The sequence below is a fragment of the Rhinichthys klamathensis genome, unplaced genomic scaffold (assembly GCF_029890125.1).
Source record: "Rhinichthys klamathensis goyatoka isolate OS25496 unplaced genomic scaffold, OSU_Roscu_1.1 h1tg000182l_1, whole genome shotgun sequence".
Taxonomy (NCBI): domain Eukaryota; kingdom Metazoa; phylum Chordata; class Actinopteri; order Cypriniformes; family Leuciscidae; genus Rhinichthys; species Rhinichthys klamathensis.
The window spans coordinates 185707-211494 of record NW_026606710.1 but is presented as its reverse complement, the minus strand read 5'-3'; the positions used below and the strand labels follow the sequence as shown (position 1 = coordinate 211494).

Sequence of the window (25788 nt, the reverse complement as noted above, 5' to 3'; positions counted from 1 at the left end):
CGCAGGCTCACTATTGGCCGACGCTGGTCATGTGTGTGATGCGTGACGTACAACCTAGAAGCTTTGCGTAGTTTCATTACGTGAAATATCACGGCCGTACAGAGAAGGAGATTAGTTGAATAAAGTCGTTATTTTTGTTTGTTTTTTGCGCACAGAAAGTATTCTCGTCGCTTGATAAACTTAAGATTGAGCCACTGTCGTCACTCTGACTATTTTAACGATGTCTTTCATAACTTTTGGGCCGGTCAGCTTCGATCCCTTTAGAAGCCTATGGAGGAGTGATCCAGCTCTCAGATTTAATCACAAATATCTTAATTTGTGTTTCGAAGATGAACGACAGTCTTACGGGGTTGAACAACATGAGGGAGAGTCATTACTGACAGAGTTTTCATTTTTGGGTGAACTAACCCTTTAATTGACAAATGCATTGTTATGATATTAAAGGAATAAGCATGACGACACGTACCCTGTGCAGCTTAAAGAACCTCTCGATCTCCTCGCTCTCGCCCCCAGCGCTGCTCACCAGTAGGTGGCGCAACTGATCCACCGGCCTCAGCTTGTGGAAGATGTGGCTCCCCTGCAGACGGTAAAGATAACAGTAAGAGAAGAAGAACGTGAAGAATATCACACAGTGTCATCAACGGGAGGATAAATCACACCTGAGCGGACAAGAGAACGAATTTCTGCGGCGGGACGTTGTGTTGCTGGACGACTAAAGGAGAATCAGTGACTGGAATGAAGTCTTTATTCAGAGGAGTGAGGATTCTGGGAGATTTCGTTTCCTCGATTGAACACAGAGCCCACGAGTGACCGTCCACATTCACGATCATCTGAAGAAAAAGATAAAAAACAAGAGTGCGATCTTAAAAAACAGACAAACAATGAAGAAACCACCTGGCGGTTATATACATACAAGACATTTGTTTCATAGTGTTAGAACATATTGCACATATGTATTTCTATTTACATCGTTTTTGTTTGTTTGTTTATGTTTTGATGTTTTTATTTTAAACTATACAACGCCACGATTCTCAATGCTGTAGACATTGTTAAACAGGGTATCTCTGCATGGCGTTTAAAATCACATTTAAGGCTTTTTAAGAGCTTTTTTAATAACCTGCACAAATAAATTAAATTAATACCATATGCAGCAAGATCTGTGGACACATTCACACCATAAAATGACAATCTAAACATCTTTGCAGTTCAAATCATACAGATTTTGACGAGAACAAGTTTTATAAAATGATACAACTAACATTTCAGTTTTCAAACTATTTTTTAAGAAAAGGGATGTCAAAATTATAAAGGATTATATTTATTAGAGATGCACCGATTACATTTTTCTAGGCCGATTTCCGATTTTCATTGCGTTTGACCTGCCGATACCGATTTTATTTTTTCTAACCACTTTTTTATTTTCAATGACACAAATATTTATTTTCTATATATTTTTTTATTTATAAAACACCATTTACTTTTACCCAAACTGAATAATAAAAACAAGTTTAAATAGGTACATTTTCTATAAATATTTTCTATAAAGAGTCTTCGTTTTAATTTCTGACATAACCCATAGAATATAATATATATATTCATCTAATATTTATATTCATTTAATATTGTTAAATATTCACATTAAGCCATTTCATGATGCTTTTTTAAGACCTCTTGAAATGATATTTAAGAATTGTCTCATACCAGTTAGGGTATTTAAGATAGGGATGCACGATGTATCGACCACCATATGTGACCCAGGATCACAAAACCAGTCACAAGTGGCATGGGAATATTTGTGCCAACGATACACTGTATGGGTCAAAATTATCGATTTTTCTTTTATGCCAAAAACCATTAGGATTATTATTATTATGTCCCATGAAGAAATTTAGTAAATTTCCAATCATAAATATCTAAAACATTTATTTTTGTGAGTGAATGCAGCACAATCACGAACATAATTGGACAACTTTAAAGGCGATTTTTCTAGAAGTTTTGATTTATTTGAATAGTTGTTTCCCGGCCAAATATCGTCCTATCCTAACAAACCATACATCAATGGAAAGCTTATTTATTCACCTTTCAAATGATGGATACCTCTCAATTTAAAAAAATTTACCCATGTGACTGGTTTTATGGTCCAGGGTCACATATAAATCACCGATATATGTTCATTTTTAATGTTATCGAATGTTAATAAGAAAATTTAGCCATGTATTATTTCCTTCAGCTGAGACTCTTCAGATGCGCACTGTTCAACATGATGGTTTTGAATCGCTTGAAATATGATTGGAATCACTTTAAAACAGTTCAGTGCAACGTGCAGAGCAAATCTGTCATATTGGCTTCATACAATTATAATGAGAACATAATTGTGTGTTTGGGACATGGCTTTTAATGGTGAGACTTTTGTTTTTGTAATCAGGCTCTCAAAAATTAAAAAAAAATTTGGATTTAGATTTATCGGCCAATATATCGGTTATCGGCTTTCAAATATAAAGAATTATCGGCATCGGCCAAAATGTTCATATCGATGCATCCCTAACTTAAATTTGCTACAACTTAATTTAAGACTTTAAGGCATGGACTTTGCTTAAAATAAAGAAAAAGAAACCGATAGGCAGCGAGTGGCTTCATCTCTGACCTGAGCTTCCATGAGGGGCTTTTTAAAGGGGAACGAATCGTGGTTGATGCACCACAGAACATCGCTGTCTTCGGTCTCAGACGAGGCCATCAGCAAAACACCTTTACTGTACAAGGCCTTGTGTACTTTAGCTGGTTTCTGGAGTGTGGAGGACGCAGAGAATCCGGGCGGCAGACGCACATGAACCAGTGAAAGGATGCTGGGCCGGGCCGGGTTGTGTTTGGCGCTTGGTGGAGCAAAAGGGATGCTGCTAAAGTAAAGACGCACACCTGCACAACACACAGAAATACAGATATATATATAGAGGTGAAACTCGAAAAATTAGAATATCGTGCAAAAGTTCATTTATTTCAGTAATTCAACTTAAAAGGTGAAACTAATATACTATATAACCCGGTTTTCATAAGCTGTAAGCCATAATCATCAAAATTATAACAAATAAAGGCTTGAAATATCTCACTTTGCATGTAATTAGTCAATATAATATATTAGTTTCACCTTTTAAGTTGAATTACTGAAATAAATGAACTTTTGCACAATATCAAATTTTTCGAGTTTCACCTGTATACAGATCGATGCTTCATTAGTAGGGGTGTCAATATATCGCAATACAAAAATGCAACAATATGTATCGTGGATAGTGACAATATATATTGTGGATAGTTCACCTAAAATAAAAATTACTGTGAGAGATAAAATTCAAGTTTTCAGAGTTTTAGTGTTATTAAACTACTATATATAATGTGGAATATAATGTATAATAATGCAATGGGGGAATATTTGTGGGTCCTGATAATGCTACATGTATAGTTTCCAGTAAAAGTGTCCTACATTATTTTAAATATATCTAGTCAGTGACAAAGTGCAACAATATTCGTCTAAAATAATTCTGTATTTTCAGCTTCAGAATCATGAATATTGTTATTCTGGTGTCTCTATTGTCCTGTGCTTTGGGTTTCCAGCACCAAGTCCATCCTATTCATTTACACACACAATGTAACATCAAATTTAGCATTTTAACCTTTTATCGTATGTATTTATGTCTTGGAGTATCGCAATAATATCGAATTGTGAGTTCAGTATCGTGATATGTATCGAATCGTGACATGAGGGAATCGTTACACCCCTATTCATTAGTCATATGTATAAATTATGTTCATAGTGTTCATACCAGCATGAGTGACGGCCAAAAGTTGACAGTCTGACGACTCGGAGCGATCGATTACTGCGATCTGAACGATGGGTTTGAACACGGAGCGATCAATCGTCCTGCAAAAAAAGATGTAGACACACATTATCAATTTAATTAATTTAAAATGTATTAAATGATAATGATGCATTTATTAATAATAAAATTATGTTTCATTTTAATATAAAATAATGGTATTAATAATAATTACTCGCTGACCAATATTAGTATTTTGGAATACATATAAATTCTGATTAAAGATGATACAGCTATTGATTGATTTAGGTAACACTTTACAATAAAGGTTTCATTAATTAACATTACTTAACTACATTAGTAAACATGATGAACTAAGAATGAACAATCAAACGTCTACAGCATTTATTAATCTCAGGTAATGTTAATTTCAACATTTACTAGTACATATTTAAATATTAATGAAAATAAATACTGTAACAAATGTATTGCTCATTGTTAGTTCATGTTAATTAATACATAAATTAGACTTTATTGTAAAGTGTTTCCAAGATTTATTTTTTTATTAAAATAATGTTATTATTAATAATTATTGTTATAATATAACTATTATCATTATTGAAAAATCTAAATTTTTTAAATGAATTTTAAACGTATTAAAGATACTGATCAATTTATTATTAATATTAAAATAATGGTATTAAAAATTATTATTAATATAATTAAATGTAATTTTAATATTAAGAAAAACTAGGAGTGCACACTATACTAGTGACCATATCAGTATTGACAAATATTTTTTTTTTAAATGTATTTGTTACATGTTTTAAAAATGATTAATTTATATAATAACATATTATAATATCAATAATTATTTTTAAATAGAATTTTTTTTTTTTTACTTTTACAAAAACTTATATATATATATGTAATAAAATGTAATTAAATTTTTAATAATTTTTTTATACATGCATAAAATTATAAAAAATTGAATCATTCAAATTGTAAACTCATATTGGTTATCGGTTATCTATTCATCAGCCACAATGTTTCTATAAGCGCATCCATGCAGAAAACGCAGGTGAATCTCTACCTGGCGATGTTTCCAGCCGCTGAGATGATAGAGCTCTGAGACATGGCAGCGACTCGACTCATTCCCTGCCCATCAACACCGAGGTCATACACCTGACAGACACCAGAACACATCAGAACGACACTCATAACCATAAACACCACAGAACACGATTCAGTACCGAAGCACACACCTGCAGAACACCCTTCTCCGAGCGCGTGTATAAAATGTTACGGGAATTGTCAACAGCAATTTGGACGACAGGATCTGCAACAAACAACAAGATTCAAATGAGAAACGTGAGATTAAAGCACAAACCATTAGGGCTGTCAAAAAGCTCAATTCGAATTTCCTTCTTAACCCTTTAAGTGTCACCCCCCTTTTTTTGAATATACATGAAAATGCACATTTCGAACTTAAATGGTTGTAATTCAAGAATGCTTTGGAATATAGACGTAAGATTGGTCTTGTTTTAAAGAAGACATTTGGCAGATTTTTGTAGAAGTGAAATAAATTAAGAAAGTGAAACAGAAAAAAAGTTATAGAAGTTTGAGTTTATGAAAATGTAAAATGTAAAAAATTTAATTATTCATATATTATATAAAATATATATTTTCAAAACCTGGGCGACTAAAACTGCACACAAAAAAATAAAAGCCAAAAATCTGAACAAGTTGTGTTTCAAATTTTAGGTTGATATCTCAAAAAATGAGATTTCAGTAAGATTGTGTTTGGGCGCAGTACCAAACTTTTTCACTAGATGACAACCAGACTCCATTACTGCCCATGTAAGGGCGCCTCCATTTCCAAATGTGTTTTGAGTGATCTGAACCATTATTTCCACAATTTTCATACAATTTATTAAGTAGACATCCTATTCAGAAGTAATATGAGAAGTTTGGCAGATTTTGATATGAATTCAACCTCTAAGAAAAAGAACAAGTATGTGCGTTATAGCTTCCTGCCACATCACAAATGGTGAATCTATAATTTTCTTCTTTATATTAAAAAAAATTCAGACCTTTTTTTCTAAAATAATTGAATGGATGCTATCTTTTGAACTCTTGGCATTAAAACAAACTGAGGTTTCAACCCTTCTTTCATGATTTTTCATGTTCATCACTATTTCAAAATAAAGGTCTAAACACGCCTTAGGAGTATGAAAATATTCTTGTTGCAAATCGATAAATTACGGCTCCTCTGTAATTTATTTTGAAAATCAATCACCAAATATGGAAACTAGAGATTGTAAGCTTTCAAATGATATATAGTTTGTCAAGATTAGTTTAGGTTTAGTATAGGATATTACTGTTTTAAAAATGTAATGGATTTGGGCCCGGTGACACTTAAGGGGTTAAATATTAGCACTATTCAAATTAATTCTAAAGGCAATACTTAAAGGTTGTATCAGTGATTTCAGGCCCAAACATAAATGGCACATTCATCTAACAGTGCTTCCTCTAGGATTTTTTCCAGCCGTGGTGGCAGGCCCATTCCGCCAGGGGGAGGGGGCGTGTCCCATGAGTGATATTGGCCACGCCCCCTTACCCCAGGTGTTTAAACCTCCCCTAAGCATTATAACATGAAAGGCGCCAATAAGAGCGACAAAGCGATTATGCGCATCCCGTGCGCAGAGTGATGCACTTGAAGCAACGCAGTCACAGCGTGCAGCGCTTCGCATTGAGAAGTTCAAAGCGAAGAGATTATATACATCTATGCTTAATGTATTATATCTATGCAACAGTTTATAGAGCATAGAGTTATAGAGTTTATAGAGAAATTCGACGAATATTAGAAATTCGAATTTATTTTTGACAGCCCTACAAACCACCCAGTTGTCATCTTGTGAATGCCGTTCTCACCGTCCTCGGAGAAGGAGAACTGCAGTAGTGAGGGGATGAGGAAGGACAGGCTGCTCTTGGAGTGGTTGATCTTCCTGCAGCGCTGACTGAACCAGCCCGCCTCCGCCTGATATGCGATCTCGTACAGGCAGCCGTCTTTACCCGCCATGAAGATGCGGCCCACATCCGTGGAGGTGATGGCCAGCAGGTACGTGTTATCCGTGGGGATGGAATAGAGAGGATCCGGCAAAAGCTGCATCGCTCCTGACATGCTGTCATTCAAACCTGCTGGAATATAAACACAGATAGGGCCGAGAATAAAGCTTTACAGTCAAACCAAAATTTATTCAACATTTCTCACATTATCAGTTTATTCGCTATAGTTTAGAAAATGGTAATAAAATATGAGCAGAACTCAGTGGATATTTGACTGGTTTTGTCCGTCCTTCTGTTAGACTCTCACACATGAATTATGTTGAATATCTGTCAGCTGTTAAATTTAACTACACAATTAGATAATACCAGTTTAGCTCAACCAGTGACCAAGCAATGCTTCATGTTGTTCAGTCTGTGTGTAAAAAGAGCATTAGCAATTACAGAAAACACACTTCAGCAAAACATCATCAGCTCAAAGTGGAGGAATCATTTTTATTATTACAACAAATGTTTATAAATGTCACTGGTAGTCACTGTATGAAGAATATTTCTTTTGTATAGAATATATTTTGGGTGTAATATGTCACAGTTTACTTTATTTTGCTCTCCTCACTTACATAAATGAACTATAGTGTCCTGCACACACTAGTGAAAACATCAATTATATCTGGTGTCTGAATAATTTTTGGTTTGACTGTATAAATCTCCTAACAGTCCTAAAGTTATTGACACATTACAGTGATAAAGAAACATGCATGAATGAGAGCACTAAAAGTAGGGATTTTGAAACCGGAATTTACTGAATTTCACAGAATTTGCAAAATTTTGCTGAATAAGTAAAAAGCAGGTCAGTACATTTAAATCAAGACAAGTGTCTGTGAATATTAAAAACCAGAGACTTTTTAAATATGAATCCTGCATGTTCTGCGTGCCTCTGTGTGAATGAATGGCGCAGACGCACGCACACACACACACACACACACACACACACACACACACACACACACACACACACACACACACACACACACACACACACACACAGAAGCATGCAGTGTTTTCAGCCTCTGCCATCTCACTATATGAACACATGAACTTCATTTCCAGAGTCACTTTATGAGCATTTTACCGTTTAATTTGAGAAAAACTAACATCATATCAGAAACACACAGAAACTTAAAGGTCTTCACAGCAACCCGTCAAAACTTGAAACTCTGACAGAAATATTTCTGTTGTACAGTAGAATTTAGCTACGTCTCAATATAATAATAATACTAACACTAATAATAAAAATAAATAAAACGGATTTCATATGGCCCTATTAAAGTGACAGCAGCCTCATATTCCTGCCGCCATCTGTCATTAACATTAATCAAACAACAAAAGACAAAGAGAAAATCACTTGTGTTTTTAATAAGAAACAATTTATATTTAATTCATACAGTGAAGACTTATGCAGTGTTTTATATTAACATTTGATTCAATTTCTGTAGTATTTCTTAGTAAAGTTTAAATAAAACTGAAAAATGTATTTGTCCTATTGTTTGTAATTCACTTTCGTTGTTCAATATATATCGTGATCTATATCGTTAAATTAAGAATTTGGTCATAATCCTAGTGAACACATGCAAATGTTGAACAAATCCAAACATGACACTCACCTGTCTGGACTTTTGGGAAGCTCAAGCCCAGGATCACAACATCCACCGGTGTGGCCAACACTAACAGGAAGTGGATGTGAGGCTGAAAAATACCTGGAACAACAAAGGTTACCCACTTCAGTTCAATATTTATAATATAAACACAAATCAGTGGTAAATCCAAAAAATGTCCAGAAACTCCAGAAGGGAATCTTTTGATGCATTACAATTAGGGCTGTCACTTTACGTTAGAAAATCGATTGCACAATCGGTCGGACCAACCAACACAAGTTTCGAAAACGAAAATAGGGAATCGATATTAATGCCCTTTTTTTTTTAACCAAAAAGTGTTTTAGGTGGACAGATCAATATAGGACACAGAACATGTAAGATGTTGGAAAATAACAGTGTCTTTTCTGTTAACCAAATGCTTTTTAATATTCGCTATTACTTCAATGCAAGTGAACAAGCGCGCCGTTATTTGTTGCGTAGTGACGTGTGTGTTCAAGTAAGCCAGAAATGAGCAGATTCTGTGCAATATGCTGTATTTAATATATCATGAGGATCACGAGTTGCGTATTTGCGCTAAATCCGCGCAGATTTGGCTTACACGAACTTCCCCAGCAAAGTGAGTAAACATAGAAACACGCCAAACTGGCTCGTGATTTGACAGCGTTTCCCGCCAAAGTTCATTTTTACCCGCATTTGGCGGGTCGAGGGAGTTAATCTCAATCCCTGAATGTTGCGCTCCTGTTTGTCATTGTGCACGAAACTTCACGCCAATAAATCATCAGGAATATTGCTGACTTGTGCGTCTCAAGCGCCCTCTTTACGCTCGTCCTAATGCCTGTTAGGTGTCCGTGGATTTGCCTGTATTTGGTGTTGAAAATGGAAACGTCTTTAGATGGAAAATCAATTTTACAATCAATTCAATGAACACTTATGTCTCAAAAATCTAACAGGATTTTTTAACAAAAGTGACAGCCCTAATTACAGGTATGTTTTCTGGAATTGACTAAAAAACGTTCTAATAATCAATCCAGAATATTCTCAACTACTTCTGAAGGTGAGCACTAAATAGTGCACAACAGAAAAACCAACTAACCTGGCTTTGGTTTGACGAGTCCAACTGACAGTATCGTTTCACTGAGGCCGTCAAAATACGCCACATCACTCCTGAACAAGACAAGTAAATCCCAATGAACATCATGTATCTGAAATATCTAACTGATATCCGACCTGTCGATACTCACCCATCCTCATAATTCCACATAAAAATGTCATTATCAATAGTGAGCCACGCTCTGGAGATTTCAGGGAAAACTCCCATCATGCAGTTGCACTGCATATCTGTTCAGTGTCAATTAAGGGATCGCAAACAACTTAAAAGTCGGCATGAAACAAAAGTTGCGCTAGTGTTTTCTTCCCTGATGTGACGTATATCCGAGTGAAGCTGCTTCTGGAACAAGAACAAATGTGGGCGGGGCTTGATTTTGTCTGTGGGGAATTGATTGGATGGTTGTGGTTTGCTATTGGCTGATCTCATGTGAGTGACAGGTTGCCCCGCCCACATCACCACATCATCAACGGCCAATTACTCCCATTATAGAGCTTGGAAGAGCGAGGACATTTTTTAATATAACCCTGATTGTATTCGTCTGAAAGGAGAATGTCAAATACACCTAGAATGACTTCAGGGTGAGTAAATCATGGGCTAATTTTCATTTTTTGGGTGAACTATCGCTTTAAGACAGCACAATAGGGCCACTTTAAAACAATAATGATGTGCGCGGATAAATCATATATGATAAATACTTTGAGTAACTGTACAAGACACTTTCTTTGCAGAGATTATCATCATAAATAAGCGCTTGTATGGTAGGATACGCCCGAACTGCTCCACGAGCTCTGGGGGCAGAGGAACCCTGCGGATGGTGCTGAGCTCGGGAAGACTCGGCACGCTGATCAGGCCCGGTCCCTGCAGAGGGTAATCCATGTCCGACACCCCCGAGATAGAAGGCATATCTGCCAAACAACAGACACAAGCATGAGTAGCAGTAGCAGTGTTTATTTGTCCCCCTGGGAAAGTAGTTTGCCGTGAGTTCACACAGACATTTAATTTAAGAATCACAGTTGGCAATATGCAAACAATAAATTAAAAGTGCATTGTGTAATATTTAGGAGGATCTGTTGACAGAAATGCAATATCATACACATAACTCTGTTTTCAGTGGTGTCTAAAGACCTTACTTAACCTTACATTTCAATTCATTTTGAATGAGCTCACTGAAGCAAAGAATACATGTTGTTAAATGATTAGGAAACATAGAAAACTTTAGCATTGGTGCTTTTTAACATACTCAAAATATGAGTGTAAAAAAGTCAACAAAGAGAAAAAATAAAAATAAATATAGCTGCGAGCAGCGATTACGGGCCCAAGCCGGTGGCACCGCAACCCCGGTGCCTTTAGTTACCTAAAGGCACCGGGGTGGCGGTACCACCGGCTTTGGCCCTTCATCGCTGCTCGCAGCTATATTTATATATATATATATATATATATATAAAGCCGGTGGCACCGCCACCCTGGTGCCTTTAGGGTTATTGTGCACGACGTGCAAAAACGTAACCCTGCTTTGACTGTCGAAAAGAAGTGTGCTGTAGAGCTTGTATCAGTGTGGGCTCTGCAAAAGTGTGCATTGAGGGCACATATCAACCACAAAGTATGCGAGAGCAACCTTCTGAAAGGTCAGGTCTACATCCAGGTCTACATCTGCCGTGTGTTTACATCATAGTAGTGAAGTTTGAAGCAATCAGGTGATTTCAAAGCTTTTTGAAAGTGACAGACTTCCTGCTGCCAGTTGGTGGCGCTATAACCGGGGTGGCGGTGCCGCCGGCTTTGGCCCTTTCATCGCTGCTCGCAGCTATATTTATATATATACACACACAAACACACACACACACACACACACACACATATATATATATATATATATATATATACATAAATATATATATATTGTTTTTTTAAGAGACAAGACAGAATATTACTTGCCTGATCTGATTAGAAAAATAGTGTTTGTGTGTGTGTGTGTGTGTGTGTGTGTGTGTGTGTGTGTGTGTGTGTGTGTGTGTGTGTGTGTGTGTGTGTGTGTGTGTTTGTGTGTGTGTGTGTGTGTGTGGCGTAATTGAACAATGTAGACATAAAAACATACTCCGTCCTTTTGTTCATACAGGACATTATTCAAACTGCAAAGTGTTTACTTATATTTGTGTACACTTGCAATAAAACACAACATTGTGCTTTTGTCAAGCTATAAACTCTTGTCAAACTGTAAACTACAACTGTCACCCAACCAAAATCTCTTACACACACACACACACACACAGTTTAAAAGCAAAAAATATCAAACAATCCTATTTAAAAACAGTCTGTGGGAGCCATCTTTTGGACATTCATCATATCGCATTGGTTTTCATTTCTTGTCATCAAACAGAGCCCTAATCTGTTTATTTTTTCAGTTACACATTCTACATTGATTAAAAAAGAAAAATCAAATGTGTTTTTATTTTATACAGAAATAAATAATCTATCATTCAGATGAGAATAAAGTTAGTGTTAGTTCAAATTTTAAGGAAAACAAATATATGATCTGAAATATAGCACATTCATTTAAAATTCATTCAGGTTCAATTACCAAACATACAATCTTAATGTAATTTAAAGCAAACAATACATTTAAAATATATGGGTTGTATGACTATTTTTTAATATAAAAAGATATATATCCAAAAAGACAAGGCCTAAAGTTTAACAAGGGTTAAACTCTTATCACTGTAACAGACACAATCACACACACAATCACACACACACACACACAAGTCAAATCACTTACATTTTACATGCAATATTGACTTTTTTTCTGTTTCAGCAGCGAAAATAGTTAAACAAAGATCACAGCAGAACCATCGCGCATCTCACAGCAACGCGTTCTCATTACTGAATGATTCAGCATTTTGAACGAATCGGTTGACTCAAAGATTCAATGACCAATCAATCCATAAACATCTATCTCATTCATGAATGACTCAGTCGTTCAAACGAATGAATCAATGACTCGCTCATTAAGACGGTCGCCTGGCGACACCTAATGACGGTTTAGTGTTATGTTTAAAAGTATCATTCTTTCCAACGATTGTTAATTAACTCATATTTGAAACATAAGCTATATTTATATATATACATACATATACACACACATACACAAAAATAAAATAAAAACACATTTGAAACGTGTTTGCTTACTAAATTGTGAGCTGAACGAAAGTTGCAGCAAATATCAGCAACAGGAGTCAAATTTCATTAATCACGAGAGTGAAGAGCTGACTGAAAAGATGATGACGGAATAGGCTATTTTATGTAAAAACGCCTATTTAAGCGAATCTGTCATTGTACTCTTTTATTGTTGTGTTTTCCGTGAAAAATAATAGACTATTGAACTCACAATTCAAGCAATTTAATTTCTACTTCCATAGGAATTCATTCGAGCGCCACCATTTCAATGTCTGTGCGGACGTCCATATTATACTTTCGCTTTCAAGTTAGTGTTTTTAAACCCCCCCCAGCGGGAGGTTTACACAATTGGTTTACACAATCACACGTTGATTAACCGGTGGGAAAATATTCCCATAGTAACATCCCTAATATATAAATATTTATAAATTCAATAGGCCTACCTGATTTTGAACACAAGAGGGCAGTATAGCACTATATATGATTTGGATTATTATTATTTTTGACTAAACAACCATTCTGGCTGTTTTTAAACTTAAAAATAATTCTTAAATTGAAAAAAAGGAATAAAATGGGTTTAGTTCTAATATTTGTATAATTTTATATAAAAATAAATGGTGTATAATTACATTTTAGAAAGATATGAGACATGCCCTGATTCTTTTTTTGACATTACTTGAATCCCTCAACCATAGCAAAACCGTTTGAGATATTCAATATCTGTTCACAATTTAGCATCTTCAATGTATTTTCATCATGTTGAAAAAGTTTGGCATGAATAAAATAAACTACTTAGGAGGAGTAGCTAAAAACTCAGAATCTGAAATCCACATTCAAACCAAAATATCTGACTTCCTGTTGGTCGTAGCTAATTACGGTAAATTAGAAAGTTGTCCGGCTCGAAGAGTACAATATACATATCGAGTTTTGTTACTGTAGATAAAACTAACCCCCCCACTTTTGTCAAAAGCATTTAGAAAGTGACACACTTCCTGCTGCCAGTTGGTGGCGCTATAACTTTGACTCACAATAGTCACATCCATGTGATCGGCCTCTTACAGCGATCACACTGCTGAAGTTTCATCAAGATCAGTTAATGTATGCAGAAGTTATAACGCACTTCTTGTTTGTTGTTTCTCGCCATAAATTCGTTTCCTCGCCACGGCCAAACCGTTCGAGATATCAAAAATCCCCTCGCAAACTTTCATCCTCAATGTCTTGACTTCATGCTGACCGAGTTTCGTGCCGTTTGTTTGAATTCTCTAGGAGGAGTATTTCACATTCCATTGCGTGTGTTTTACCAACAACCCTAAATAGCCGACTTCCTGTTGGGCTGGGGTAAAAAGTAAGAGTGTGAAGTATATATGAAACGAGGAGATCTACATGTGTACCGAGTTTCATATTATTACATGCAAGCGTGTTTGATTTATGGACCATGTTTTCGGACCCCGTTCCAGGGGGCGCTGTCGAGCCCCCCTGCCACGCCCGGGTACCATCTTCAGCCCGGCCCTGATGGCCGCGGGTTCTGACATGTGTGCAAAGTTTCAGGAGTTTTTGAGCATGTTAAGGCCTCCAAAAGTGTCCAAAAGGTAGCAGAAAAATAATAATAATAATAATAATAATAATAATAATAATAATAATAATAATAATAATAAATAATCCTAAGGAAAACAATAGGGCCTTCGCCCTTTGGGCTTGGGCCCTAAAAATTAGGTAATGTTATATTGTTAAACCTGGTTACATAAAATTGGTATCGGAAAAAAAGTATCGTTCAAGGAACCGGTCTCGGAGTCAAGGTATCGGTATCGAACATTTTGTCACGATACCCAGCCCTACCACTAGATCAGCGTTTCTCAAAGTGTGGGGCGCGCCCCACTGGTGGGGAATAGAAACATGACAAGTGGGGCGCGACAAACGGGAGAAAATGTGGTCATTTTTGTGCCCATCTCTATTAATTCCTTTATTTATTGAGCATAAACTCAAAACAAAAACAATGACACATTTAAATGGAAGCCTTACTTAACCTTTTCACACGTAAGTTTAAAAGTTTTTAGAGGCGCCCGTTATTTAGATCATATCCCTTTATGGTTTCCATGGTGACGCGTCATTGCTTGTCACACCGCAGCCACAATAGCGCTGAATGACTGATTATCTGCTTTTAATTCACAAATGTGTTGGCTATAGCAGGAAATATCTGATATTCCGATTGTCAAATATGAGCAAGTGGATGTGTTTTGTTGTTTAAACACCTTAGTTGAGCTATACGCGATGGGCGTTAGTTTATGCCGCATTTTAGAGAATCGGATCTGTTGGATTTAACAAACGTCAATTTATCCACTTCTCCCGAAATGAAAGTATGAAAGTAAGTGGCTGGTGAACTGAGAGAAGCATAGAGTAAACTTGAAAGTTACTTACACGATGTGTATTTGATATGAATAATACGTGTCATCTAATTATAATGGAAATAATTATTATTCCCGCTTCCATAGACATAAGTGTGTATTTGACAAACTCTAAATGTATTGCTTATTTAATAACTTACTTATGTGAATTTAAATGTCTGAAACCTAAAATAAACATTATGTGGTTGAAAACACTGAATAGTTGTGATGTCAAGCGGTGAGCGGCGATTTTCTGGTTCAGAAAATATGTGTAGCCTACTAAAAAACGGGCTCATTGCAGACATTAAATTAGTTAATCACTTAATTTTTAACTTTCAAAGTGCACCATATTTATGAATTTATCTTTAAAACGTATAAACTTTTCTTCCGGGGAGCATGCCCCCCGGACCCCCCTAGGGGTGCAGAGGTCCACACCACACACAAAATACTGTGGGAAACACAGTAGCTTATATGATATTCTTCGAAAAATACAAAATACAATTATTATTATAAAAATACCTAAAATACGTACATTATTAGGATTTTACCACCTCCGCCTCGTTTTGAGCCAGGAAAAACCCTGAGATTTTTATTATTCTTTTTCAATTTTGTTTGTTCTTTTTGCATGCAGTTTGCGAAGTGACAAAATAAAGCAAAGCACATTTAGTCCACACTTTTATTTTCTCCGTTTCTGAATTTGATGTTATCAGAGGCAAAATACAAACACAATTGCATTATTATTTTTATCTACTGTCATGTTTATGTTTTTAAAATGTCATGTTAATAAAATACATTTTAACTTAAAACTTAGTTTATTAACATTTTGTTGGGGCGATTGCATGAGGACAGATGGGGCACGAACCCTTCCCTACCTTCAAAGTGGGGAATGGCAGAAAAAGTTTGAGAAACACTGCACTAGATGCTGCTAAAAATAACACACTGCACCTTTAAAACAAATAAATCTAATTTAAGATAACCAGACCAGCTGACCATCAATCAACACTAGAAGAAGAATTAAAAAAATCTAATTGCTTGGGGCATAAAAGACCTGTTTCTCATGCATCTGGGAACAGAGTACTGTCGGCCAGATGGCAGTGATTCAAAAGCATAAGATAAAGGATGCCCTGTATTATTAACAATGATATTAGCTTTATATATACTCTCTATACTTGTTAACTTAATTCCCAACAAGTCTCAACAGGCAGTGCATTAACTAGAGGCAGTTTAACAGGAGGAACAGTGACTCTTACTGTGTGACGGGACATTGAGGAGCTCTGACAGGTCTGGGAAACAGCGATCCTCCTGCAGATGCCTGTCAATCAAGCGGCCCGAGTTTTCCAGAGCCTCCTGAAGAACTGCAGCGGGACCGCTGGAGCCCAGACTGGACGGCATGATCACTGCAGAGAATACACAAACCACCTGGAGACAGAGGAACATTCACATTAGTGTTATTATACATGCATATCACCATATATTTATAAATATATCTATATTTTTAGTAAAAACATGCATTTATTTTTTATTTAAATAGATTTTTATTTATTTTAATCAATTTATTTATTTAGTATGATCTTATTTTATTTTAATTACATTTTACACTGCTTTTATTTTTAATTGATCTAAATCAAGTACATTTATTTTATTCGTTTTTATTTATTTTAATCAAATGTTTAATTAATTAATTTTATTTAAATTAAATTGTATTTATCCTAATCAATTTATTTATTTAGTATAATCTTATTTATTTTTACACAGCTTTTCTTATTTTTATTTATCTAAGTTAAGATTTTATTTATTTATTTTAATCATTTTTATTTATTTTAATCAAATGTTTTATTTAAATAAAATTGTATCTTTATTTATTTATACACGTGTTGTCTTATCTTTATTTATCTAAATCAAGTTAATTTATTATTTATTTTAATCATTTTATGTTAATCAAATGTGTTACTTATTTAAATAGAATTGTATTTATTTATTTTAATCAATTTGTTTATTTAGTTAGTTAGTTACACATACAAAAACAAGGAGGTAGATGTCGGTATTCATTCCAAAAAGATTTAACCCAAAATGAAGAATATGTTAATCTGTGAAGCTGCTTATGTTATATAGTGTAATGTTAACAGAAAGTAACGTAAATAATAACCAAAGTCGTGTCCTTATCATCATATCATGTATTTATATACCCGCTAAATCACCCGTGACTGTAATAACAGCCATATCCAAACATAATACACAAACAATGTGGTTTTATTCACCTGATTTGAAAGTAAACACGTTTGATTATTTTAAATTCAGCAATATGAGTAGCATTAGCCGTACAGCTAATTCAAAATACACAGCGCCCGGAAGACTGGCGACATTCTCTGACCAGCTTTACTAGAGCTCTGATGAAACATAAAACACACAATACTCTTACCTCTGACTGAAAACTATATTCATAAAATATCAGCTGAAAGTGTAAGAAGAAAGTGAGTTTGTGAACTTCAATGACTCCCGCCAAGCGCGTGCGGCTGCAGCAGTGAGTGTGTGAAGCGCGCTGAAACCACACACACACTCACACACACACACAAAACACTGCTGGATTTCAAAATAAAAGTCCCCAGTCGGAGAGGAGATGATCTGGAGTGCGTTTCCCGAAAGCACTAACGATGCTTTCGGGACGCGCACCCCTGGATGTATAATTTTACACATACAAGATGTTAATTATTGTTTAATTATTTAAATTGTGGTTCATATTTATCTTAAAATGGGCAAAGAGCATGTTTATTTACACATATAGTGTGTAATTAAATATTTTTGAAGATAAATAAACTTTTAACAAAAGAAGCAGGTGATTACATTAAAATGATAATAAAGGATGTCACAATTTTACAGTGACATATTTTATTGTAATAATACAATATATAAAATATTATATCATATTTATTGTATAATATGATAAATAAAAATATAGCATATAAAATAAAACCCTAATTAATTAATTAATGATAATATAATATAATAAAACATTGAGATATCATACAAAAGAAAACATTAAATAATAAATGATAATATAATATAAAAATAATACCATATACAATGAAACCATAATTAATTAATAAATGATAATATAATATAATATATAAAACTTAAGATACCATAAAAATGAAACCATAATTAATAAACAAATAAATGATAATCTAATCTAATATATAAAAACTTGAAATACCATACAAAATGAAACCATAATTAATTAATAAATGATAATATAATATAGCATATGAAAAACTTGAGATTAATAAAACCATAGTTAATTAATTAATTATAATATAATACAATAAAAATAATATAGCATGTAAAAAAACTTGAGATACCATACAATATAGACCATTATTCATTGATAAATGATAATATTATAAATATTATGTAATATAATATATATTAATTATATTAATTTTAAAATAAAAACATTTAATCATTGTATAAATAAAACTGCAATTCATTAATAACTATAATACAATGCAATATAATATAAATAAAACCCTACATCATATAAAAATAAAACTTTGTGGCACTATACAAATAAAACCTTAATTAATAAAATTATATAAGTCAAGTCAAGTCACCTTTATTAATATATTTATTAACAGCTTTACAATGATAACAGGAAGATAATGCAACAAAGTTTGTTTCCAGAAGAAAATAGCGTCACAGTCGCTAAAATAAGTTCAGTGATGATTCATTTTAGTTCATTTATATTTACAGCCTCTCTGGAGAAAACCGTGATGTCATCGTCCAGCTCAGTTCTCATATAATGGTGTCGATGCAGGCAGATCAATAATATTGTTGAATATTAAATTAATCCTATAATCCTAATAATCATGATGTAATAAATAAACCATGTATGCACTTATATTAGCCTAATCACATGTTGTACCTCCCCTTCAATAAATGAGAACATGCAGGTGTATTGTGTGATATGTGTTATGAATGTTCTCCCACATGTGTGATTAGCGTGCATCTCATGATGATACATTAAAGTGGGCGTGGCCACGCCGTGTCTCTGCTCGCGGATTGGCGCTCTCATGTGACCAATCACAGCAAGTTGTACCGACACCCAACATAAACATCATCCTAATGTACTAGAGATTATCATAGCCTCTGTAAACCACAGCATCCCTGCAGAGATCGGATCGAGACAGACAGGTGATGATATCAGTCTTATGATATATATATATATATATAAAAGTATCGGTAGCGGTATCGGTTATTATTGCGGCTCTCTCGCCACACCCTGCGCGCGCAGCTCTGACTCACGAGGACACACTGTCATCCTGCGCACATTCACATTCACTAACAGCACAGCATCTCGGCACACATCGCTTCAGCCATGGGAGGTAAGAAGACATTGATCCTCATCTGTGGACATACAGCAGTTATAGAGGATGTTTGGATGAGAATCTGTGTGTTTGTTTGCAGAATCAGAGACGCGTCAGAGGCTGCTGCGCAACGTCAAGAAGGAGGTGGGAGATTTTCTGGATCATTGTTTATCAAATATGCCCTAGATGCCCAAATATAATCATCCTCGTGCATCCTGAAATTTAAAAGGCAGCTACAAAGACCCAATTAATACTGTGAAACATTAATATTAAAAATGCGTACAATATTTAGTTTCTATTACGTTACATCAGTACTTTTTTTTTACTCATTGTAGGACTGTACTGTTAAATGCAAGTTAGATGTATTAATCCAATTTTAATATAATGTATTGTGCATTTATTTAAACCTAATTTCATTAATTTATTCAATCTTATTTGTATTTATTTATTTTTTTCATTTAATCTAAATACAATTTTTATTTATCTATTTTAATTAACGTTTTTTATAGTATAATCTTATTTATTTTTTGTACATTTTTACACTGCTTTTCTTTTATTTACCTACATCAAGTTTATTTATCTAAATCAAGTTTTTTTAATCATCATATTTATTTGTTTATTTTAATCAAATGTTTAATTTATTTGTTTTTTATTTAAATAGAATTGTATTTATTTAGTTAGTATAATCGTTTTTACATTTTTACACTGCTTTTCTTATTTTTATTCATCTGAATCAAGTTCTCATTTATTTTAATAATTTTATTTATTTTAATCAAACGTTTTTTTATTCAAATAGAATTTTATTTATTTATTTTAAACAATTTATTTAGTTAGTATTATCTTATTTATTTTTACATTTTTATACTGAATCAATTTATTTATTCATTTATTTATTTAAATCATATGTTATTTATTTAAATATAATTTTATTTATTTATTTCAATCAATTTGTTTATTTAGTTAGTTAGTTAAATCTTATTTTTATATATTTATTTTTTACATTTTTCCCATGGACCCCTAGCTCTCCCTTGTGCCCCCCGGACCCCACTTTTTAAAAACCCTGCTTTAGATTAAATACAGGCTGTCGATCACTCAATCTGACAGGGAATATATGTGGTAAATGTGCAATAACAGCACACTGCATTCATCATCTGCTCATTCAGATAGCACTATTGTGTACGGTCTATTTCTTTTTAAAAGAGCATCTAAACAAGGTCATTCTGGTTTGTCCTCTTAGTACCAGAATGAATCACATGTCATCAGCCATTTGCCTTATCTAAGGAGTCCAATATGATGAAGACGCTTCATATGAATTGATTTCCTTTTATAAGAAGTATTGTGATTGTATCAGATAATGGCACGGTATTTAATTGGCACATGTCCAGTAAACATGTGTTACAAATGTCACGTCATATGCTTGTTTGTGCATTATTTGTTACAGTACTGAGCAACAACTCATTCATTTTAGTCAATTACCGTATATACCCGAATATAAGACGACCCTGAATATAAGACGACCCCCCATTTTCCAGACTTATTTTTTGGGGAAAAAGAAACACACATTTTATATACTTTATTTGATTCCACATTACAAGTTAATTTCATTTGGAATCAAATTTTTTGAATAATCCAACAGATTAAAACAAATCAGCACATTGTTATGGATTACTAAGGGTTAAGAGTTCTAAGGGTACAGGAAACATCGTCTTTTCCAAATAAACATGCTTCCTATAGTTGCTGAGATTGAGCAGTACTTTGCCAACTGTTTGGCCCTTGTTTTAGAAATCCCCCCAATGCAAAGTCCACGGACCGCCAGCCTGTGTACATGACCTAGACTACCAAACACTAGCACAATAAGTTGGCATCTGTACCCAAAGTTCTCAATGGTCGATATCTATGACTGATATTTTAGAATCTTAGAGCAGTAAGAGTCCTCCATAAACAAGTCAATGCACACACACGCGCACACACACACACACGCAAACACGCACGCACACACACACGCAAACACGCACGCACACACACACACACACACACACACACACACACACACACACACACACACACACACACAGATAGATAGATAGGCGCGCGCGCGCTCTGGAGGGAGGCTGTTGCGCGCTCTAGAAGCACGTGAAGAGCGCGCGCTACAGTGATGTTTCCTCGCGCGGACCCGCTTCACCTGTTTGTCTGAGGTACTTTTGAAATATAATCTTAACGTTTAAACTGGCCATTTTAAGTGGGTTTTGTAACTTTTCTCAATTTTTTTTTTTACTTTAATACACAAATAAAGTAGCTCACCGAAATGCTTGGCAAGAAATTTCTCCCCCCGTGATTTTGTCTATATCGCGAATATAAGACGACCCCCCATTTTTCAGCCTATTTTTAGGACAAAAACCTCGTCTTATATTCGGGTATATACGGTATATTCACATTTAGTGCTTAATAAAAGGGTCGCTCACCCAAAAATGAATATTCTGTCATCATTTACTTCATCTTTCTTCAGCTGAACATAAATTTAAGAATATGGGGAACCAAACAATAGATGGACCCCATTGATTTCCATAGTATGAAAAAAAATACTAAGTCATTGGGGTCCATCAATGATTTGGTTCCTTCAAAATATCATTTGTGTGTCAAAATATCAACTTGAGTGCGAGTAAATGACAGATTTTTCATTTTTGGGTGCACTGTCCCTTTAAGAGCGTAACTTTGCTGTGATCAATAGAAAGTCAATTAGTGTGGTTTGTCCTCCTTAATGTAATATTATTGTCCTTTACAATAAAGCACTGTAATGGTACATTGATAGCAGCACATGATAATACTATAAATGTACTGTTATGGTACAATGATACGATAATGTATCAGATGTTAATGATGATATGATTGAAATCACTTCAAAAAGGAAAATACAGTTCAGTGCAACATGTGCAGCGCAAGTCTGTTTATCGGCTACATATGAAAACATTATAATTGTGTGTTTGGGACATGGCTTTTAATGGTGAGACTTTTGTTTTTGTAATCAGGCTCTCAAAAATAATATAAAAATTTAGATTTAGATTTATCGGGCAATATATCGGTTATCGGCTTTCAAATATAAAGAATTATCGGTACTGGCCAAAGTTTTCACATTGGTGCATCTACTGTGAAACTTTGATAAATATACCATGGTACATGTGCAAAAAACACATGATTTTAGAAAACTAGAATGGTAGTGCCATTGTACTTTTAGGAAATAATTGCATTTTTTTACTCCAACCATCAAGTTCTGCGCAACCCAATCGACACTTGAATAAACCAACTAATCATTTACAGATGGAGCTTATAAAGGAGCAGAAATATTATTTTGTGATTACAAGTGTGATCATTTCTACAGCTCAAACAGTAGAGCATTGCCAATGTCTTGGGTTCGACTCCCAGTTAGTGCATTAACTAGGGTTGCCAACTTCAGAAAAGAAAAATGCGGGATAACCGTGGTTCTTTACAGGAAAATAAGGGACACTCAAAATATTTGTACGGTATCACACAGTATATGTCATTTCAGGTTCGTATGTGTTTAAAAGGTTCTCAGACATAAACACATTTGTTTTGCTTAACCTATTTATGTACAATTTAATTCTATGTCATGATTCTGCCTTAGTATCCTTGATTTTCCTAGTCGTGAGGCAGGATCATGACAGAATCATGTTTTGTGTACAAGCGCATGGCCAATTGTTTGGACCATGTGCTTGTTGTCTCGTTACGTTACCCCGCCCCCTTGTTATCCTCGTCTCGTCATTATTGTCTAGTCAGTTTCACCTGTCCTTGTCTAGTCGGCTTCACCTGTCTTTGTCATTAGTGTCTCCCTATTTAATCCCCTTGCTGTCCTGTGTTTGCTGTCCTGTGTCGGTACATTGTCTAACTTTGCGTGTATATCCCTGTGAGTATATAATCTGAAAACCTGTTCAATTAGAATTGTGAGTTTGCTTCTTGTCAAGTCTGAGTCTTAGTTTGTCATCGTATCTTAGTCTAGTTGTTCTCTGCTCCAGTCCTGTTTTGCCCCCTCGTGGGTTTTTGTTTTCTGTTTGTGTCAGAATAAACGTTTAGTGTCTGCGTTTGGGTTCGTTCCTCAACTTCATGACATTCTAAAACGAATTTTAAGGCCACCAACCATTATCAACCAATTGCCTGGATTTAATAAATATTAAGCAAATATAGCAGACAATACAATCATGGCATGGAGGCGCGGTCACTTGTTGCGCGTGAACTGGATCGCATCTCATCATAAATTAACCGAAACTCAGCGTATGCCTCATGAGAAATATATCTATATATAGAAAGCTCGAAATGTCTTTAAATGAAACAATTCAAAACGAAAAGAAATAGGCTACTCTCTGATTATGTAATCCATTATGTGCATTTCTCTCTGTTGGCGTTCACTACGGAGATGGCGATTGCTGTCAAATTTTTAGTAGTAGCGCGTTACACTACTTTTTACCCGAAAAAGTAGTTGCGTTACACACAAACCATAGTTCAAAATAATAGCATTGATCTGAGATAGAGATAGACATTATACACTACATTTGAAAGAAATTAAAGAAAGTAATAGCCTACTTTTATTCAGCAAGGACGCGTTAAAGTAATCAAAAGTGACAGTAAAGACACTTATGTTACAAAAGCTATTTATTTCAGGTAAATCTACTTTGAACCTTCTATTCATCAAAGAATCCGGACTTCTTTTTTTTTTAAATAATCAGAAATGTTTCTTGAGCACCAAATCACATCAGCATATTATTCCCTCAGGAAGAGTTCATGTTTTCTTGCGTGGCTCATGTTGGACCATAGACCGTATAATAAGTGGAGAGAGCCATCTCATTGGAACTCAGTTAAGACAGTTGAAGCCCATTTTTAGCGATTTTTGAGCACTTCCGTTCCTGACGCGCCGACTCAAACTAAGCTTGATGACGTGAGCAACCTGTCTGACAGACGTTAATCTTCTAGTAGCTGTGGGTGAAAATTGCCAACGTTAATCTGGCAGAGACGGGGAACTTGAGCAAAGCGTTCTTTGGCGCGAGTGAGCAGGAGTAAGTATTCCGTTGCTTTTATGGACTCATTATCTATGGGCTTCTCCCTTGACGGGACGTCCCCCCGATCGCCTGCGAGCTTCTCCTCCTGTCTGTACGGTAATTTCTGTACAGCGCGACAGAGTCGAGTGGTTATGACGCAATCGTTAGCCTATTTTTACAAAAACTGTTTCTACGGGGCCATAATGTAACATAGAAGGTAATGGAGCCCTTTATACATGGTCGTGTGTCTTAAGAAATAAATAATGGACAAATGGAGTCTTTAAACGCCTCAGATGTAAAGTTATTCGCTGTCAAAGTGACGCCAAAATGAATGGGAGTCAATGGAAATGCTAACGCAAGTGAAGTTCTGCTACAACATGGCGGCACCCGGCCGGCTTCAACTTCCGGTCGATAGATTACCCCCTTGTGTTGGACTCATGAACAATAATTACGTTGTTTGAATTTGCCAAAACTGATTTGCCGAAATCCAAACCTGGCCGGACAGTGAAAGGCGAGTCCGGATCGAACCGGGAGCGACAGACAGCAGAGGATCAAACAATAATTTGTCCCAAAATAATAATTAATTCTCAATGTAGAGTTTGTTATTGGTCTGGTCTGATGCGCGTGAGGGAGCGCTGTGATTGGATGATGACCGGTGTCGTGACCATTCTCAAGTGCCGTGTTGCTGCTGTATCAGTCAGTGGTTAGATCAGCATAGCAGTCTATTTAATCGGGACAAGGGAGGTCCCGTACGTGACAAATAAATTAGGCCCAATATGCGGGACGTCCTGGCTAATTCGGGACAGTTGGCAACCCTAGCATTAACCGATCAAAATCATACCTTAAATGCGATGTAAACTGTTTTGGCTAAAAGTGTCTGCCAAATGCATTAATGCAATGAAATTTAGGGATACACCGATATGAAAATTTTGGCCGATACCTAGAAATGCACCGATTACAATTTTCTAGGCCGATTCCGATTTTTCTTGAGTTTGACCTGCCGATACCGATTTTAGCCGATTCCGATTTCATTTTTTCTAACCACTTTACAGCACACACAAATGTTTATTTTCTATCATCTCTTTAATAGAACATTTTTTGAACAGATAATCGCTGTAAAATAGAACTATATAAATGACTCCTGGTGTGGGAAATTCACACACATCTAAAGTGCAGTGTTATGGAAGAACCA

The 25788-nt window shown here is 35.2% G+C and overlaps 2 protein-coding genes across 3 annotated transcripts in view; one reads left to right on the top strand and one right to left on the bottom strand.

Moving 5' to 3' along the window:
- Positions 1-17745, bottom strand: part of nup155 (nucleoporin 155) — a 49658-nt gene extending 31913 nt beyond the window's left edge. For both annotated transcript variants that reach the window (XM_056261411.1, XM_056261412.1), the window contains exons 1-13: positions 17610-17745; positions 16441-16609; positions 10406-10543; positions 9772-9868; positions 9624-9694; positions 8540-8632; positions 6744-7010; positions 5075-5148; positions 4903-4994; positions 3816-3913; positions 2645-2913; positions 660-830; positions 467-577 (exon numbers count right to left, since the gene is read on the bottom strand). In XM_056261411.1, coding sequence (XP_056117386.1) covers positions 467-577; positions 660-830; positions 2645-2913; positions 3816-3913; positions 4903-4994; positions 5075-5148; positions 6744-7010; positions 8540-8632; positions 9624-9694; positions 9772-9868; positions 10406-10543; positions 16441-16582 — 1623 coding nt within the window. In that variant the 5' untranslated portion in view covers positions 16583-16609; positions 17610-17745. The remainder of the gene's footprint in view (positions 1-466; positions 578-659; positions 831-2644; positions 2914-3815; positions 3914-4902; positions 4995-5074; positions 5149-6743; positions 7011-8539; positions 8633-9623; positions 9695-9771; positions 9869-10405; positions 10544-16440; positions 16610-17609) is intronic.
- Positions 17746-19279: 1534 nt separating this feature from the next.
- Positions 19280-25788, top strand: part of sgsm1b (small G protein signaling modulator 1b) — a 52105-nt gene continuing 45596 nt past the window's right edge. Inside the window, exons 1-2 of the mRNA XM_056261413.1 lie at positions 19280-19569; positions 19652-19695. Of these exons, the coding sequence (XP_056117388.1) occupies positions 19563-19569; positions 19652-19695 (51 nt within the window). The 5' untranslated portion in view covers positions 19280-19562. The remainder of the gene's footprint in view (positions 19570-19651; positions 19696-25788) is intronic.